General features: G+C 40.0%; 2 protein-coding genes across 3 annotated transcripts; one reads left to right on the top strand and one right to left on the bottom strand.

Annotated features, from left to right (window-relative positions):
• Nucleotides 1-2,013: 2,013 nt before the first annotated feature.
• LOC131234854 (gamma carbonic anhydrase 1, mitochondrial) lies at nt 2,014-19,533 on the bottom strand. 2 transcript variants are annotated; one of them, XM_058231837.1, is made up of 5 exons: nt 19,303-19,533; nt 12,640-12,783; nt 10,786-10,911; nt 10,318-10,469; nt 2,014-2,566 (listed from the first exon to the last, which is right to left on the bottom strand). In XM_058231837.1, the coding sequence occupies exons 1-5, from the start codon at nt 19,415-19,417 to the stop codon at nt 2,288-2,290; spliced, it is 816 nt and encodes a 271-aa protein (XP_058087820.1). In that variant the 5' UTR covers nt 19,418-19,533; the 3' UTR covers nt 2,014-2,287. The 2 variants fall into 2 exon arrangements, with proteins under 2 accessions (XP_058087820.1, XP_058087821.1); XM_058231838.1 differs by lacking the exon at nt 19,303-19,533 and adding an exon at nt 17,459-17,476.
• On the top strand, nt 4,419-5,272 carry LOC131234855 (uncharacterized). The gene is made up of 2 exons (XM_058231839.1): nt 4,419-4,863; nt 5,148-5,272. The coding sequence occupies exons 1-2, from the start codon at nt 4,443-4,445 to the stop codon at nt 5,183-5,185; spliced, it is 459 nt and encodes a 152-aa protein (XP_058087822.1). The 5' UTR covers nt 4,419-4,442; the 3' UTR covers nt 5,186-5,272.
• Nucleotides 19,534-19,825: the final 292 nt, after the last annotated feature.

Genomic DNA, 19,825 nt, shown 5'->3' with positions numbered 1-19,825 from the left:
CCCCCGACCTTGGGACCACCTTGATATATGTATTGTATAGTGACACCATTGCTCTCTTTAACCGACTCATTTTAGAGCATGGTTTAAAAAATGAGGCAAATCAAAAACTCCAGTAATTCTAAAAATAAGGCTGATCTGAATCTCAGGTGATCCACACTAGAGGAACACAATGGTGATTTAACACCTATTGTTAAAAACTTCATAAGACTTATAATAATATTTATTTGTTATTCAAACGGTTGATAAGGTCACAAAAACTTGGATGAATTGAAAACACAAATAGCAATGTAATCCAAAACTTGTGTGACCATGTGACTAAAGGAGTGATGCACCTAATGACCAAAGTGGATTTCACTTAAACATCATTGTGGAATCCACTAATTTAAAAAATTCATGCTACTTTCATGTGAAAGTCATGGATGTTAACACAAGCAAACCTAAAAACTTTTCATCCTAACACATTAGGATATATGTAAAATTCACCTCCATAGCCAAGTGTGTCACTTTATTTTAGCCATAGAGCCTAAAAATCATCCTGATCCATGATTCTAGTGTACCGTGTGATTGAGCAGTATACCCTCTCCCAACTGTTGGCCTTTGTATGGCCCACTTGAATCATGGACTTGACTGATTTTTAAGACCTATAAGTAAAATGAGGTGACGCACCTAGTGATCAAGGTGGATTTCACTTAATCATCATGATAGGCCTATCAATTCTTAAAGTCAAATCTAGCCATTTTCATTCAAATTCACTCACCAAAAATATTATAACATATGGCCCACCGTGATGTTTATGTAAAATCCACCCAATCTCACCCCATTTCAGCCCTAAGGCCCAAAAATCAGCTTGTTTTGTGATTCAGGTGGGCCATACGAAAAGAAACAGAATACTCAGCCTCAAAACTATTTCCTTTCCTGTGGCCCACTTAAATCAAAGATAGGCCTATTTTTTGTCCCAAAGCCTAAATTTGAACTTTGCATCGAAGTTCATGTGGACTTTTTATAATCAGCATGGTGAGCCCTTAAAAATCAAGAGCAGACATTAGGCTGATTTTTGACCCTATAGCTAAAATGGGATGACACACCTAGTCTCTGGGGTAGATTTCACTTAAACAAAGTGATAGAGGCAATCAATTCTTTAAGTTAATTTTACTTTGATTTTCATGCTCACATCATCCAAGATAATATGTACATATAGCCGCTGTACCCTATTCCAAACACCTTGCTTTTACCACCTATTACAACAGTTTCCTTGCTGCCAAATGACCTCTTATTTCAGTGGTGTAGCCAACGCGCTGCCCAATGAATGTGCTCTTCAGGTTTTTTACCTAGGCGACCTTTATCATGCGGAGCACCTTTAGCACGGTTTGGAAGGTCACACAAGTGAAATATCTGAAGTCCTGGAATAAAAATCATTGCATGTAAAGTCAATTGACAACATTGCATTTGATCTCTTCCCTTCCATTCCGTGAGCTCAACAGAAAATCGGCCATGGGCCATGGGCCAAAAATACTGATTGGATGGTTCCTTACTGATTGCCACTACAAGAAACTTCTGAAACAGTTATCAACGCTTTCCCGCTCCATCCTGCTACCTGTTTATACTTGTTAACATTTTGAAACAGACGCCCGTATCTGCAGTAATTTTCCTTCACATTGCCACTTGGTGACATGTAGAGGTGCATGTCCAGAATGCTTGTGGGCTAACCAAATTCTTATATGAACGGTTGGGTCAAATTACTTTCTTTGCATAGACCCCACAAGTGGACAGCACTAGATTAGAAGATATCTTGTTAAATATAAACTAAAAAGGGCAGAAGGGAAGACAGCAAAGAGTCCTAATTTATGGCAAATTGCTGCCCAACCCTCATGAATCAGTTTGAAGCTCATCACTGACACTACCAATTAGGCGACTATGAGAAAAAGAATATCCCATTTTGCAATCCTTCAAAAGAAATAATAATAATTAAAAAAAAAAAAAAACCCATTTGGACGGTTCAACAAATGATTGTGTTGCATAAACATAGCTGAAATAGACAGGAACATCAAAGTAACATTTGCAATGTTTCACCATTTTCCTAAAAAGGAACATTTGAGCTTTGGAGAAACTAGAGCAGAAGGAAAAGGTAATCCAATTTTGGGAAAGTACACATGATCGATCCTAAAACTGGCTCGACCCCAAAAATTATTGGAAAAAAAAACCAAAAGAACATTTGCCCATCTGCTTGTAACAGCAATATTCCATGATGATGCCAATTTGCAAAGAAGATTTTACCACAGGAGACTCATTAAGTAGCCTTCACCGATTTCTCTGGAAGGATATTATCAGGAAGAATCAGCTGCGGAGGCACCTCACGAACAACACCTAGCATCGAGTCATACTCCTCATCTCGGCGAGCAAACTTCTTGCGCAGCAACTTTTCGAATTCAATCTCATCAAAGGTCTTGGCATTCTCAGCAGCATGTACCTGGGCTAAGTTGGTATAGTTGGTAGCTGATTGAGAGATGAAAGCTATCTCTTCCTCTGTCAGCTTTCTAAGAAATTTCGCTGGGTTACCTCCCCATACCTGTATAGTGTATATAGATGCTTTCGGAATTCATCAATTATTTCCAAGTATATTGGCATGCAAAAATATCTAAAATTAAATAGCTGCAACAACCCTAGACATGCATCAGTATCCAACCATGTAGCATGGCTATACAGTCTTACAACAATATTGAAATATATAGTAATTATATCAAATATTAGTTCATAAATGTTTCCACGATATTGATTCTTCATCTTCAACCTTCTTCTTGCCAAAAAAATTTGCGTGTTCTTTCAAATAAAATAATGTTAATCCATAAAAGCATGAGATAAGAAAATGTATATAATAAATAGAACTTTTCAATTACAAAATAAAAACACTGAAGCTATAAAAAGTGACTGGTGTATGTGTAACATTGAAAGCAAGAACATAGTCAACGCACGCACGCAGGCACACAGATATGTGTGTGTGTGTGTGTGTGTGTGTGTGTGTGTGTGTGTGTAAATGCATAACAGCCATGTTGGTATCCTGGTTTCCAGGTGTTCTGAACACACGTGTCTGAAACAGCAACTATTTAGAATATGAGGAGTGATTTCTAGAACATGGAGCCCATTTTTGCCTTAGACAAAGTATATTTAAAACAAGGAATTGTCTTAATCACGAGGTGAAGGCGAGATGGTCATAGTTAAGGCATTGTCTAAGGAAATAGCACTTGTCAATCAGGACAGCAGGGACAGCATAAATGTCAATCAGGACAGCAGGGACAGCATACATTTAGCCATAATCAGGACAACAGCATATATTTAGCAGGGACAACATAATCAGGACAGCATTAGCATATATTTAGCTATAATTAGGTCCTCTAATTATGGCATGATTGTGTCAATCTTGTACAGTTACTGATTGTATATATCTTGTACAATTATTGTTTCCTTATTTGTTAGCCTAGATTGATGTTAATGGCTGCAATTCAGCCTTGTAATTAGCCTAGAGTTTCTATATAATCAGAGGAACCTCACAATGAGGACATTCAATCCAAAATACTTGCATAGTATCAGAGACTTGTATTACCTATTCTGAGATTTCTGGGTTGGGTTGGGACTAATCTGTTAGTCTTCTTGGCTGTCGATACCTTCAAAGGGAGGTGTAGATAATTCTGGTGGGTTATAAACTGTTGTTTGGCAGCTTCTGTCGAGGGTAGGAAGTTTCTTTCTTGCTGAAAATTTTCATTTTGGGGTGATTAGTGGCTGTCGACGTGTCCAGTTCTTGCTGGAAATTCTCATTTTGGTCTCCTTTTATTTTGGACTTGCTAGTTGTAGGCTTGTTTTTGGACTAGGGGTGAGGTGGATTTAGTATTATCAATCTTTATTACTGTGTTCCGGGCACCATGTCTACTAGCAACTCGGATTCTTTTGATGTGCGCTTCACGGGCAAGAATTATTCTGCCTGGGAATTTCAATTTCGCCTATTTATCCTAGGGAAAGAGTTATGGGGTCACATAGATGGAAGTGATCCAGCTCCTACTGAACTATCTAAATTGGCTCAGTGGAAAGTGAAAGATGCTAGAGTCATGACATGGATTTTAGGATCTGTTGATCATCTGATTGTCCTAAATCTGAGGTCATACAAGACTGCACGAGATATGTGGGAGTATTTAAAGAAGGTTTACAATTAGGACCACACAGCTAGACACTTTCAGTTGGAATATGAGATCGCCAATTACACTCAGGGTGATCTCTCCATACAAGATTATTTTTCTGGGTTTCAGAACTTGTGGGGTGAATTTGCTAACATTATTTATGCTAAGATACCAGCTGCATCTCTCGTTGCTGTTCAGGAGGTTCATGAATAGAGCAAGAGAGATCGGTTTCTAATGAAGTTACGGCTGGAATTTGAGGCAACTCGCTCCAATTTGATGAATCGTGTTCCTCCTCCCTCTTTGGATGTGTGCTTTGGGGAATTACTTCGTGAAGAGCAGCGTCTTGTAACACAAGCTACTTTTCAGCAGAACCGCATGACCTCTAATGACGTCGCTTATGCAGCTCACGGGAAAGGCAAGGGTCGGGATATGCGGAAGGTCCAATGCTTCAGCTGCAAGGAATATGGGCATATTGCTGCTCACTGTGCCAAGAAATCTTGCAATTATTGCAAGAAGCCGGGACATATTATCAAAGACTGTCCGACTCGTCCCCAGAATCGCCAAACTAATGCCTATCAAGCTGCGGTGGGTACTTCTGCTTCCGCTAATTCCTCTACAGCTGGTGATCCCTTTGTTCTTACTCCTGAAATTGTTCAACAAATGATTATTTCAGCCTTTTCAGCCTTAGGGCTTCAAGGTAACAGTACACTACCATCTTTACCTTGGCTTGTTGATTCTATTGCGTCTAATCATATGACTAGTTCCTCCAACACTCTTACCAATGTTCGGCATTATCATGGCTCATCGTACATTCAGATTGCTGATGGTAGTCAGTTACCTATTCATGTTGTTGGGGATATTAATTCATTAGTTAAAGAAGTTTTTGTATCTCCTGAGCTTTCTACTAGTCTCATTTCCGTCGGACAATTGGTTGATAACAACTGTAATGTTGGGTTTTCTCGTGATGGTTGTATTGTGCAGGATCAGGTATCGGGGAAGATACTCGCGAAGGGGCCTAAAGTTAGACAATTGTTTCCTCTACATTTTTCCATTCCTTCTTGCATTTCTTTGGCTTGTACTACTGTAAACAATAAGGGTAAAGTATGGCACAAACGTTTGGGTTGAAATCTGGTTTGTTGGGTAATAAAGATCAATTTTCCTCTCATCTCTCTTTTGATTGCTCAACATGTAAATTAGGTAAGAGTAAATCTCTTTCCTTTCCTGCTCATGGTAGTCGTGCTGAAAGCTGTGTTGATTTGATCCATAGTGATGTATAGGTATTACTCCTATTATATCTCATGCAAATTATAAATATTTTGTCACGTTCATTAATGATTATAGTGGGTATACCTGCATTTATTTTCTTCATTCTAAATCTGAGGTATTTTCTGTGTTTCAACAATTTGTGGCTTATATTGAAACTCAATTCTCTTCGGGCATTAAAGTGTGAAGGTCCGATTCGGGTGGTGAATATATGTCTCATGAATTTCATGCCTTTCTCAAGTTGAAAGGAATTGTTTCTGAGCGTTCTTGTCCTTATACACCTAAGCAGAATGGTGTTACTGAACGCAAGAATCGCCACCTGTTAGAAGTTGTTCGAACGTTATTGCCTGAATCTTCAGTTCCTTCTAAATTTTGGGTGGAAGCCTTATCCTCAGTAGTTTATTTAATTAATAGATTGCCTTCAAGTGTCTTGCATTTTGAAAGTCCCTATTATCGTCTTCATCATCAGCATCCCAACTATCTTAATATGCATACTTTTGATTGTGTTTGTTTTGTTCATTTGTCGTCACATGAACGACACAAGCTTTCTGCCCAATCTGTTAAGTGCGTTTTTATGGGTTACAGTAATTTACACAAATGTTATGTGTACTATGATCCATGCTCTAACAGATTTCGTGTTTCTCGTCATGTTGTTTTCTTTGAAAATTAGTCTTTCTTTTCTACTCATGTTGCATCCTTGCCCGAGATCAATGTTCTTCCTCATTTTGATGACTTGACTCCTATTCCTGAGCGATTCAAACTTGGATTTGTGTATGAACGCCGACGACCGACTTTGTCCCTTCCTGAGCCTGACCCGACATCTGAGCCTGTTCAGCCTGTTCCTTCTACGGCTAATCTGGGTTCTCACATTGTTCCTCGTCGGTCTACTAGAGTCTCTCATCCTCTTGATTAGTATGGCTTTTCTCATACATCTCTTCATGCCACTTTGTCCTCTATTTCAATTTCATCATGTTATTCCGAGGCTGTTAAGCATAAATGTTGGCGTGAGGCGATGGCCGAAGAACTTCGGACTCTTCAGGACAATCACACATGGGATGTTATTCCTTGTCCAACGAATGTTAAAGCTATTGGTTGTAAATGGGTTTACTCGATTAAGCTGCGTTCTGATGGTACTTTGGATCGCTATAAGGCCCGGTTGGTTGCACTTGGTAACAAACAGGAATATGGGGTGAACAATGAGGAGACCTTTGATCCAGTCACCAAGATGACTATGGTACGGATGGTTATTTCTATTGCAGCGTCCCAAGGCTGGCCACTTCATCAAATGGACGATAAAAATGCATTTCTTCATGGTGATTTCAAAGAGGAAATTTACATGGCCCTGCCGCCTGACTTGACCTCCTCCTCTTCTTCTGATGTATGTAAATTGAAGCGATATCTGTATGGGCTGAAACAGGTTCCCTGAGCATGGTTTGATAAGTTCCGGTCTACCTTACTTCAGTTTTCCTTTAAGCAGAGTCAATATGATTCCTCTTTGTTTCTTCGTAAGACCTCTGCTGGTATTGTTTTTCTTCTTGTTTACGTTGATGATATTGTTATCCCCAGGACGGATTCAGACTTGATCACTTGTCTACAGCAGCATCTTCGGGCCTCGTTTCATATGAAGGATCTTGGTCCTCTTACATACTTATTGGGGTTGGAAGTTCACACAGATCCTTCTGGTATTATTCTGAATCAACCTAAGTACACACAAGATTTGATTGTTTTAGCTGGTCTTCAGGATACTTCTTTTGTGGATACTCCTCTAGAAGAAAACACGAAGTATCGTCGTGAGGAGGGTGATCTCCTGTATGATCTTACTCTGTTTCGACAACTGGTAGGCAATTTGAACTATTTGACTATTACTCGGCCTAATATTTCCTTCACCGTCCAGCAGGTTAGCCAGTTTATGCTGACTCCACGCCATCTACATTTGGCTGTTGTTTGTTGTATCATCCGATACCTTCGAGGATCCCCTAGCCATGGGTTGTTCTTTCCAACGGGCTCTCCTCTTCACCTTGTTAAATATAGTGATGCGGATTGGGCCAGATGTCCTGATACTCGACGGTCTGTCACAGGTTGGTGCATGTTTCTTGGTAATTCCTTGATCTTTTGGAAGAGTAAGTAACAACCTCGTGTTTCTAAATCTTCTATTGAATCCGAATACTGTGCCATATCTGCTGCTTGTTTTGAGATTGTCTGGCTTCGTAGGCTTCTGACTGAGCTTGGTTTTTCCCTGTCTGATCTTACACCTCTCCATGCTGATAATACTAGTGCCATTCAGATTGCTGCTAATCCTGTTTTCCATGAACGAACGAAGCACATTGAGGTGAACTGTCACTCTATTCGGGAAGCATTAGACACTCGTATCATTTCTCTTCCTCATGTTTCCACTGACCTTCAGATAGCTGACGTGTTTACCAAGGCCATGACACGACCGCGCCATCAGTTCCTTGTGGGCAAATTGATGCTTATTGATCGACCAACATCAATTTGAGGGGGGATGTCAATCAGGACAGCAGGGATAGCATAGATGTCAATCGGGACAACAGGGACAACATACATTTAGCCATAATCAGGACAGCAGCATATATTTAGCAGGGACAGCATAATCAGGACAGCATTAGCATATATTTAGCTATAATTAGGTCCTCTAATTATGGCATGATTGTGTCAATCTTGTACAGTTACTGATTGTATATATCTTGTATAGTTATTGTTTCCTTGTTTGTTAGCCTAGATTGATGTTAATGGCTGCAATTCAGCCTTGTAATTAGCCTAGAGTTTCTATATAATCAGAGGAACCTCACAATGAGGACATTCAATCCAAAATACTTACAGCACTCACACCCAGTGTTCCAAATTATTGATAATATCACCAATATTATTGGTATAGCCAGCTCTGCAATACAGATAACACAGGTAAGTTCAGAAATTCCAGCTATCAGCCGCTGATATATCACCAAGTATGGACTTGGTCTAGATATTGCCAGTGTATCGTGATATTTTCAAGTATAAAAATTCCAGGTACCTTTTGTATCAATGATATTATTGCCGATACAAGTCAACAACTTCTCTGCAACAGCAAGCGTGTGTATTTTGACAGAAAATTCAGCATTATAAAATAAAAAAAATCCAAAAAAGAAAAGGAAAAATGGAAAAAACTTCCCATTTTCTTTCCAGGTTTGAGTTTGGTGGTGGATTCCAGCATCTCAACTTCATTCCCGGTGGATCAAATCTCCCATTTAGGAGAGAAATCACATTTTGAAACCTCGTTGGGTCGTAATTAAAGAGGTGTGTAATATTGCAATATAATGGATTTTTTATTTGATTTTTCTTATGGATTTCACTTCAAATCCATGTTTATGCATGATTCTCATGCATTGACATGGAGTTGGGGAAAAATTGGAGAGATTATAAGATTGAAACAAAAATTTGGAGAAATTGGAGAAAAACAAAAACAAAATTTCCCCATTTTCTTGCCTAAAGTAAATGGGGCTCCATTTTTTAATATGATGATGAGGGGTTGATACATATTTCCCTGCGTCAACGATATACATGATTAGGCCCACATTGAAACTTATCAGGTATGCATCTTATTTACAATTATTCGATTACTAAATATGCAAATATGTGTATTTTAGCATCTCTTGAAGTTTCATTGAAGAATTACACCATTTTCCCCATGCTTCCCTCATTCAGTGATACATTTCCAGATATAAGTGATAATATCGATATATGTTTTCGTATCCCCAGCTAGCAATACATGTAACAATACCAATACTCTGAACACTGCTTACATCCACCATTTCTTCATATATGCATCCATTCCCTTTGTGGTTTTCTACTTCTACCAACAAATGTGGATGCAATAGAAACAGCAGAGATAAGAGGGTGCATGCCTTGTGGAGGTGCAGTTGCAACCACAGGTTGGCACTAGAATAAAAAAACAATTTCTTGCTAACTTTTTAACAAATGAGATTTTGACAATCTGGTTAATGCAGGGGCATTTTCACACCGGGCTCGAGTGGGGTTGCCTGTGGGATGCAGGGGCACACTTGGGGTGGGCGGCTCATGTGAGGCGGGTGGCTTGTGTGAGGCGGTACCCATGTGAAGTGGGGCCCACGAGGGGGGTTTGGCATAGGTCTTAACTCATGGGATGTGGGGCCTATGCTATAAAATAAAGGGATTAATTCGTCATGCTCTATCAGTTCGAGCTTTTAGAGCAAGTGGTTAATTGTCCTGCATCAAAGTGGTATCAGAGCGGGAGGTCTAGTGCTCGAGACTTTTCATCGGGGGTAAATAATGTAGGGGCATTCGGCAGAGGTCCTAACCCATGGGGATGTGGGGCATGGGCTATAAGATAAAGGAATTAATTCGCAATGCTCTATCATTTCAAGCTTTTGGAGCAAGTGGTTTGCATCAAAGGTTCTCTTTATTGATGCATTAACTTGATACATGTTCAAAAAGTGACAAGAGATCGTGTGAGTCATTTTCCTTTCCATGTGTTCAATTGAGAAATTTCACTTTATTTCCGGTTATTCTTTCTATAAGTCAAACAAAGTATATACAATGAAAACCCCAAGGGGTTCCGTTAAAAAAAAAAAAAAAAAGATTTTTAAGCTATGTAACAAAGATGCTCCGCTTCTAAAATACGGCCTTGTGCAATGTTTCTATTTGAAAGGATTCATTTTCTTGTAAACAATATAATATCAAATCAAATCAATGAGAAATAAAGACACATTGGGGTATCAGCTTTCACTAGGGTCTGTGTTTGCACCTTCTGTCCATTTCCTGCCTGGCACTCACATGTGACATTGTCCAACTCATGAAGATATTATCGATACTGAGAAATAAAATGCACAAAAAGAATGACTTGCAGACAAACCTCGCCACATGGGATCCTCGTGTTCTGCCTCACGAGGGCTCCAGCAGCAACCATGGCATGTTTCTCCACAACCACTCCATCAAGCAAGGTTGCGCCCATACCCACAAAAGCCTCATCCTCGACGGTGCATCCATGTATGACAGCACTATGACCTGCCCATTTCAAGATCTCAATCATAATGGATATCTCCCAAATAGTCTAGTAAAACCACTAGAGCTGTCGCAATTTGCAGATGCCTCCAAAGAAACTAAAACATAATAGTAGAAAACACGGTTATCAGTATCCTTCATCACACAACATATGAAGAGAATGTGATGGAGAATTGAGCATTAACATTGTCAAACTCCGATGGAGTACAATATTTTTTTAGCTCTTTGCATGTGTCAGGAGGAGCAGAAACATGGAACCCAACATGTAATGATTTGGTTCATGAATCATTTCTAATGAAATCAATAGCAAGTCACTTACCCACAGTAACATTGTCTCCAATGATAGTTGGTAAGACCTTCCCACTTAGATTAGATTTTGCCACATGCACAAGGGAATTGTCTTGAATATTAGTTCCAGATCCCACACTTATGCTGTTCACATCACCTGGACAGATGCATGACATGACATTAGTCCAAGGATACAAACACCTACCAAGAAAGATATGTTTGGATGCACTTAAATAATTAGAAGCCATGGTCAAAATATCAGTTATTGTTTCGAGGTGGAAAAAAAATGAACTAAGGTTAAAGAGAGTGACATATACGTCCAAAGAGACATGACTCTGCACACATAGGTTAGGAATCCAAGAAGTCCAAAGAGACACTACTCAAATCCACCAAGCAAAGGCAAAAAATTTAGTGGTGAAAAATGAGTGACAAGGGAAAATTCTCTCAAAGTGTACCATACATGACTTGCAAACCATTCTAATCAGTGTATCGGAGGACCATCACAATGTGAAGATAAGCATTGTAATTCTATCATAGCCATAAGAGCTTAAATATAGGATTCTCTTGTATTATAAGAAGGAGATATCCCTTCTCTCAAGACAGAGAAAACTACCAATTCAATCGTCCATATCTTCTTGTCTTGGCTTGTCTCTTTTCATTTTTGTCACTTTTATCAAAAAGAACTACCAAAATGAGACTGAGATTGCTTGTAGGCATGAAACTGGGGTTCATTTGTCAAAATGTAAACTGGTTCTTGCTGGCCCTTGACAGTCAATTAAGATGCTGCCTAGAATCTTGAGACTGTTGTAACGATAAGAATGACTTGGGCCCCAAAAGGTCTTTCCAAGGCTTGGCTTTCAAAGAGGAAGAGGACACCCACCACGCGCATACGTGGCTACTATCAGGGTTTAAAAACTCAACTTAGTGATCGAAAAATTCTGTCACTCAATCATGACTCAGATCGAGGAGATAATTTGGTTTCTCAAAACCCATGGGAACTCAAAATGAGCACTCACAAGTTCAAACACAAGAAATTCAAGAAACAGACTACAACATTTTGCTTTTAAAATCAAATCAAGCATTTTGAGTCAACTCAAGCTTTGGCCCTCAACAAGTTCAGATCATGTTTCTAGTTTCTAAACCTTTGCTCCTATAGGTAAAGACTGCAACACATGGCCTATCTCTTCCGAAGAATGGAGGTGGCCCATGTTGTCACCATTCAACAACTAGAGCTGCAAATTTCAGTAATTCAAGACAATTAGATTTTTATATTTGATAAACAAACTGCTCTCTGTAAAAAGGTTTACATGGAGAAGCAACATGCACGTATGCCATGTCAGCACAGAACAAGTGCTTCTCTTGGAAAACTCACAATGATGTAGCAAGCATTATTAACCTACAAACCATCCCTACAACACAGGAAAATCACATTCACTTGCAAATTGCCATCTTAGCTCTTCGAGGTAGCGAGGAAATAACGACAAGACACCACATGAATGTGTAGCATACATGCAAACATTCATCAATTACGTAACATGTGATCCCCCCACTTGTTGATTTTAAAACCAGGAAAGTCAAGGGATCAAATACTGTTTCAATATTGGCAGAAACTTAAGGTTTCCCATACATCCAGACAAGTTTTGAAAATTTCGCAATATAATATAAGATAGAAGTGGATATGTAACTACAGGATATTTTACTAGAATTTGGATTCCAGAGTGAAAAAAGACTTATTTCTGTAAATTTTAATAATAGGACCTGCAAGAATCTAAAATGTATTAAACCATAGATGAAAACTTCATTATATCAGGTATACAGATCTACGGAGCAGGGAAACAGTTTTCCATTAAGAAGTGATTGTCCGCTTAAATATCGTGAAATATACCTCTCAAAACGCATCCATACCAAATTGATGATCCCTGTCCCACATGAACATCTCCGATGACAGATGCACTTGGAGCCACAAAAGCATCCTTATCAACGACAGGGGCTTTGTCAAATACATTCATAAGCGTCCGGTGCCTCGATACTGAAATAATATCAATAAGAGTACAAGTTAGATGGAAAAAAAAAAAAAAGGCATGAATTTTGCAACTGTCAAGATAATGGATAACAGGCACATAAATAACATGCAAAAGGCATGACTATATTGAAGTCATAAAGACACCATGCTTAAATTAGTGAGAAATTGCACGGAAAATGAAGGACAACTCAGACCCAATGACCCAGTAGATAGAAAGATTGGAAAGAGAATGAAATACATTCATATATAATCCTATTCCAATATGGGGTCAGGCAGGAAAGCTCAAAAATGGAAAATAACAAGGCTCTCAAGCGAGTACCATAACTAAACAGAGCCTCACAAACCAGTGATAAAATCAAGAGACAGAGGAACAGTTTGAACTACAATTAAAATTAAGCTGCATATCTAAGATGTTAAAAATTCAAAGACCAGTGGAAATTTATATGCAGTTGAAAAGTAAATCACTTTTTCCTTAAAAATTAAACATTTGAGTACTTACAAATAATCAATGTTACCAGGTCACAGCATGGTTATACCACAGTTATGGCAGAACCAATAAGCGGCCTCATGGCTGGGGTTGAAATTAAATCTTCTCGAATAAAAAATAAGAGAGTGAAACAGAGATAAGTTGGGTAAAACTGAGAAAGATACATCTAAGATTCTGCTGAAGATAGAAGAGTTGAATACAGAAGAGGCAAGCTATCAATTGGAGGAGGAGCTTGTTACAAGAAAATGTTGCAAAAGGAATTCAAAAATAAGCCAAAGCAAGAGGAAATTATGTGGATGCAAAGGTCTAGAGATCTGTGGTTTAAGGGGACAAAAGTACTAAATTCTTCCAACATGTAACAAAGGATCATAGTTGGGTTAACCGGATTCAAAGACTTGGGGTCAATTGGGTTGAAAATTGACAATCCACAGGAAATCTACTCTTCAATTGTGAAGCTCTATTGTAACATTTTTTTTTTTTTTTCCAGAAAGAGGAATCATCTGAGATTGGGGAATTTGCCTTTTATCAGATCATTGAAGCAGACGCTGATTTTGTCAAACATCCAATTGACAAGGAAAAGGTGAAGTTGGCTGAGGATTAATTGGGATTAGACAACGGCTTGGGGTGAGATAGCTTCCCAGTTGCCTTTTTCGTGTATTTTGGATGTGGTGAAGGATGACCTGATGAACTTTATAAGGAAATTTTACGACAAAGGAGTGCTTGTGGCCCACGAGTGTACTGACTCAAGAAACTGCCCAAGCTGGGGTTGGTTTGTAAGATTAAGTTGGTCGGAAACTTCTTAATTTATATAATGTGGAGGATCAGCTTTGGAGTTTGCTGGATAGGCTGGATTCAGGCGTGCGTAGGGCCAGTAAAATACTCAATGCTTGCCAAATGCGATCAAGCGGGATCAGACAGTAAGATATATTGTCACCAGTCTTATTTACGGCAATAGCAAAAACGCTTAGTAAATGCCAATAAAGTGACAGATAATAATTTAATTGAAGGCTGGGTTGGTCATTGAGAGCTCCAAGTTCCACCTTCAATTTGCAAATGACACCATGATCTTCTGTAACGGGAATAGGTAGCAGGTATCGAATCTAAAATGCATTTTACAGGGCTTTGAAGCAATCTCGGGTCTGAAAGTGAATTTGTCCAAGAGCAAATTGTTATGTAAGAATCTTGAAGGAGAATGGGTGAGGGAGTTGGCATCCATCTTGGCGTGTAAGGCAGGCTCCTCCCATCCACCTATCCTACGCTTCCTTTACGTGCAGGTGCTCTCTCTAAGACTTTGGGACCCGGATGTTAAAAGAATGAACAGAAGGTCAGCCGTATGGAAAGGGAAGATTCACCTCTGGGAGATTGGATCATTTTGATCAAAGCGCCCCTGGCGATTTTGCTAGTGTAATTTATGTTGCTCTTTCGATGTCCCAAAAGTGTCATTAGCAAGCTGGATTGCAAAGAGATTACTTATGGCAAGGTTTGTATAATAAACACATGTTTCATCTTATGGATTGGAAGGTCTCCAACCAATTTACAAGGTTGTCCATATTATGACTCTTATTGCAATGAATAAAGCATTATTGGGCAAATGGTTCTGCTGTTTCCAGGAGAAATGATAATTTGTGGCAAGAGATCATCGTTTCATAATATGGCATTCAGAAGGATGGGAGGTGCACCCCTACCAAGGTATTCAAAATTGGTTACGTAACGGCCGTTATGTAATGGTAACGGTCATAGCCATTACATGTTTGAAATAGTTGTAAAGTCCTGTAACAGTTTTTTCAAAAAAATACAAAAGGGCCAGCCAAACGGGGGTTGTAATGGCCGTTAGGGCCCATATCATAACGGTAATGGTGGTGGCCGTTACAGCCATCGTTACCGTTTTGGAACACCTTGACCCCTAGCTCATAGCAGACAACTAGCCAACGCATCAAAAGCTCTAGAGTTGATGGAAAAAGACCGGATTATCCATATATACAGGCCCTCCCAAGCAAACCTAGGCGAGTCCTCCCCGTAGACAACCCCTGCTTCGCACGAGTCCCCGAATTGCACGGTCCCACAGTGGGCCCCACCTTATGGCCATTTTGCATCTCATAGACCTCACCTCGTAGGCCACCCCAGCCCAGCCCACACTAGTGAGGAGACTTAAACATTGGACTCCCGCTCTAATACTAATTTGATAGTAGACAATCGACCAACGCACCAAAAGTTCTAGAGCTGATGGGGAATGACTGATTTATCCCTATATAAAGGCCTTCTCAAGCAAACCCAAGCAAGACCTCTCTATGGGCAACTCCCACTTCTCATGGGTCCCTAAATCGCATAGTCCTTCAGCAGGCCCCACCTCATGCCCATTCTACATCTTACAGACCTCACCTCGTGGGCCACCCCACCCCAGCGTGGAGATACGGTGCATCCTTGGAATCACACCAAGATGCCCCCGCATCACTAGCTTATCAAAATATAGATGCGCAACGCTTGGATAGCAATCTCATTGTTAAAAGGCATTGTTTTCTATAGGTTAGCAACATGATTTTGGGAGAATGTTATGTGCAAGGACATCCTATTATCAAGGTGTTCCAAAACAGTAACGGTGGCCGTAACGGCCACCACCGTTACTGTTATGATACAGGCCGTAACGGCCGTTACAGCCCCATATCGGCCGTTACGGCCATTTTTTATTTTTTGAAAATTGTTGTTACTGGTCTGTTACGAGCTGTTACGGGACCGTTACGGTCCATTTTTCTGTAACGGCCGTTTCGACCCCGTAACGCGTAACGGTTATGACCGTTACCGTTACGTAACCGATTTTGAATACCATGCCTGTTATGGAGTAGGTCCAAAAGACTATAATCTAAAGATGCACAAGGAGACAAAGGTTAATGATCATTGATTACTATGAGCATGTCGTCCATAAAACTGTTTGGTACCTACCTTTAGAAGGAATCTATGTAGCACGGAGGAGCTCACTGCTCTTAAGGGGCTCTTGAAGGATGTGGCTATTTGTGTGTTATGCAATGGTGAGTTATTATGGAGATGGGACCCATCTAGGCAATTTTTCACTTAAATCCCTTTTAAAAAATTGGTCATATATGTTGGAGGTATCTGTTATAGTTATGTTGCTTGGATGTGGGAAGTAGAGTTTCCTCCCAGGTTGTCGGCCTTGGTTGCTGGTGGATTGCGATAAAATGTTGACAATCAATCATCTTAGAAGTATCAATATGATCATCGTTAACAATTGCTACATATGTCAAAACAATATAGAAAGTATGAATAACTTGTTTATCCATTGTCAAGTTGACAGTGCTGCTTAAGTTTAGTATCTTGGCCAATTTGGGGCATGCTAGGCAACTCCATGCTCTACAGAAGCACTCTTTGAGGCATAGGATCTCAGTCCTAGAGGTTGCAAGGGAAAGATCCATTGGAATATATGCTTATTGGTGATCATCCGGTCATCTTGAAAGGGGAAAATAAGAGAACTTCCAATGAAAATTGTGAAATGCCCCATTGGGCAAGCAAGAGAGTTGACCCCTGATTAGCTTGTAGCAATTGGTTTTAAAGGAATTTTTGGGTTAAATAGAAATGTTTTCTTCAGGGATCAATTGGAGATCCTGTTGTATTGTGATAGCTTTTTTGTTGTGCCTTTTGCCTTCAGGTTTTGCTTTTAATATTTGCCTGTTAGCTTTTGTGATGCTCTCTGCCTTTGGGCTTTAATAGAATTCATTGCCAGCCAGGGAAAAAAAAAGATGCAGCTAATGGCTATGAAACTCAGTATAAAAGAACCTAAAGAGGGATCACCAACTTTGAAATGACCGAATGTTCTTCAAGAGATTGATGACAATGGCCAACCTTATCTTTTTATGCCAAAAGGCGATGATTGTATAGAACCAAATTGAAGTACCATGGTGCATCAGTCAAATTGAATTTTTTTAATTTTTTTTTTTTTTTTTGAAAATCAGTCAAATTGAAATTTTACAAGTTGGACTGTTCTTAAGCACATCAAGCATCACTATGTGTGCAATACAACACAGAATCTTCCAATGAAGTTTATGAAACCTGGGCCCTTGTGTAAGGCTTGGACTTTTTTCCAAAGGAATTTCTTATGGATTTATCTAAGATCTTTGGGTCTTCATCGAGGAAGAATATCATTAATTGTGCTTCCAAACAACACGCCATGCATTGGAATCTTACCTTAATACATCTTGGCCAAAAGGCAGTGTTACTCGGCCCTCTTTATGTAGAGCAATTCCATCCCCAATTCTTTGATGTACTATCTTCTTCTTTTCCAAGAGAATTCTTGCTCTCTCTCGCAAAAATGTTGGTGACACCTTCAACACTGTCAGTGTCACCAACTTCCTAAATGTTTAGGGCTTGTTTGGTACGTGGGCTTAGGAGGGATTAAGTGGGATGGAATTACATTTGGTTTCATGCAAGGTTTGGAGACACGGGAAGGAATGGGATTATGTGGAATGGAATTGCGTGTGGGATTTCCTGTGGATTTTGAAATCCACTACATCTGTGGGGCCCAAATTGATGCATGTGTTTTATCCATAAGGTCCATTCATATCCATCCTTTACAAGTGACATTTGAGTTGCATACGATGTGCATGTGACTGACATTAGCTATGAATTTGGTTCATTGATACAAATATATCGTCCACCAAACAGGGCTTTGCTTAATACAACACGGTGGTTTTTCCTGACGAAGAATTTGATTCCAAACATGGGAATTGAATGGTCAAAATACCATAGTATTTCCAGACATGCAATCATTGTGCAATAATGGTGTTAATCCTATCTAATGCAATTCCATACCATTTAATCCCACGGACCAAACAGGCCCTTAATATACAGTATGTATATGTATAGAAATACAGTATACAGAAGTGCACATATAACATTAGGACAAATTCTATTGTGGCATGCTTCCCACAGAAGTGCTTTGCATGCTGCCCTAAATGTGCATGTGGAAACATGTATTATAACAAAAACCTAGATCAGCTATATCCCAAATTTCCAGTTGTTGGGCACTCAAGCAATTCACTTGTTGCAATTTCCGACCAGTTCTATATTGGACAAAAAATTATCCCTTATTCAGGGCACAGACGGGACGGCTACCATGGTCCAATCTTCATGCCTTTCGGGTATGACCCATCCATGAAGTGCCCAACTCAATCGTCCTGCTTACCAAAAAAAGGTGCAAGTGCACGTCATGTTCCTGCAAGAACGTTAGACATTTTCTTTCCTGAGAGCCACGTATAATCCACACCTCACTTACACATTGGGCAGGATTGGGACCTTCCTGTGCCCCTGTCTACTAGAACTTGCTGTAGGTGGAAGCCTGTGGGGCCCACCTTGATGTCCATGTCAAATCAGCTCGTTACTCAGTTTTGCCAGCTAACATCAGGACATGAGCCCCAAAACAAGACAGATCCAAAATTCAAGTGGGCCACATGACAGGAAACAATGGGAATTGAAACATTCACCTTGAAACCTTCCCAGGGCCCACCGTGATGTCTCTATGTCATCCAAATTGTTCATAAGGTAATTCCCACTGGGTGAACTGAAAACGCAAATATCAGCCTGATCCAAAACTTCTATGGCGCCACATAGGTTTCAATGTTCAGCGTTCAATCCCTACTGTTTCCTGCAGCGTGCCCCACTTGAGTTTTTTGAGTCATGCGATAAACATGAGCTGCCAGAACTGATGGACGGAGCAGATGTCACGCAGACATCGTGGTGGGCCCCACATTGCTTCCACCTACAGGAACTTCCGGCACAGGCAATTCACGTCCCGTCAGACAGTACACATGCATGCCACGTGTCACTCCTCCATTGGCCAAAGGACACAGAAATTCCACAAGTAAAAACTCTCGAACAAAAATCGAGTTCGGAGACTACTGGAATTGATGGTCAGATCTCATAAGATAATGGAATGAACACAAGAATACATTTTTCTAGAAAGAAACGAATTTCTGAGGTTCTGAGAATAAATGAAAATGGGAAGTTAGGGTTAGAAAGGTGAGAAAGCGTACACTGCTCTTGGAAGTAATATTTGCCTTGGAGGCGGCAGCCGAGGCGATCGATGGCCTGTCCCGTCTCGCGAATCCAGAATCCAACGGTGTAGATCGCTTTGCCCAACGTCCCCATCTTTTCTCGGGGAGAGAGGTTTTGTTTATTTCTGTTATTTTCCTTTTTCTTTTTAGCTGGAGAGTGAGGGGTGAAATGAGAGTAAGAGAGAACGAGAAAAGGAGAGAAGGCAGGAGATCCCAAAGAGTGAGATTTGGGGTTTTGTGTTTTTGACGAATTTACGATGCGGTCCCTGGCATTCAACTACCTCCTGCCTCCTCAATCCTCATAGGGCTGTCACTGGCCCAGCTCGTTTGGGCTGGACTTGGGCTGCAGGCCCGCACCTATTAGTCAAGCCCGTCGGTCCGGGCTTTAGATTTTTATAAAACTCCGTTTAGTGTCTACCCATCTAAAGCAAGCATTGCCCAGCCCAACTTGTTTAAGGTTACAGAGAGCGTTTATATATATATATATATATATATATATATA

Source organism: Magnolia sinica, chromosome 19 (genome assembly GCF_029962835.1).
Source record: "Magnolia sinica isolate HGM2019 chromosome 19, MsV1, whole genome shotgun sequence".
NCBI classification, from domain to species: Eukaryota; Viridiplantae; Streptophyta; class Magnoliopsida; order Magnoliales; family Magnoliaceae; genus Magnolia; species Magnolia sinica.
The sequence above is the reverse complement of the archived record's forward strand: the minus strand, read 5'-3'. Positions and strand labels throughout refer to the sequence as shown.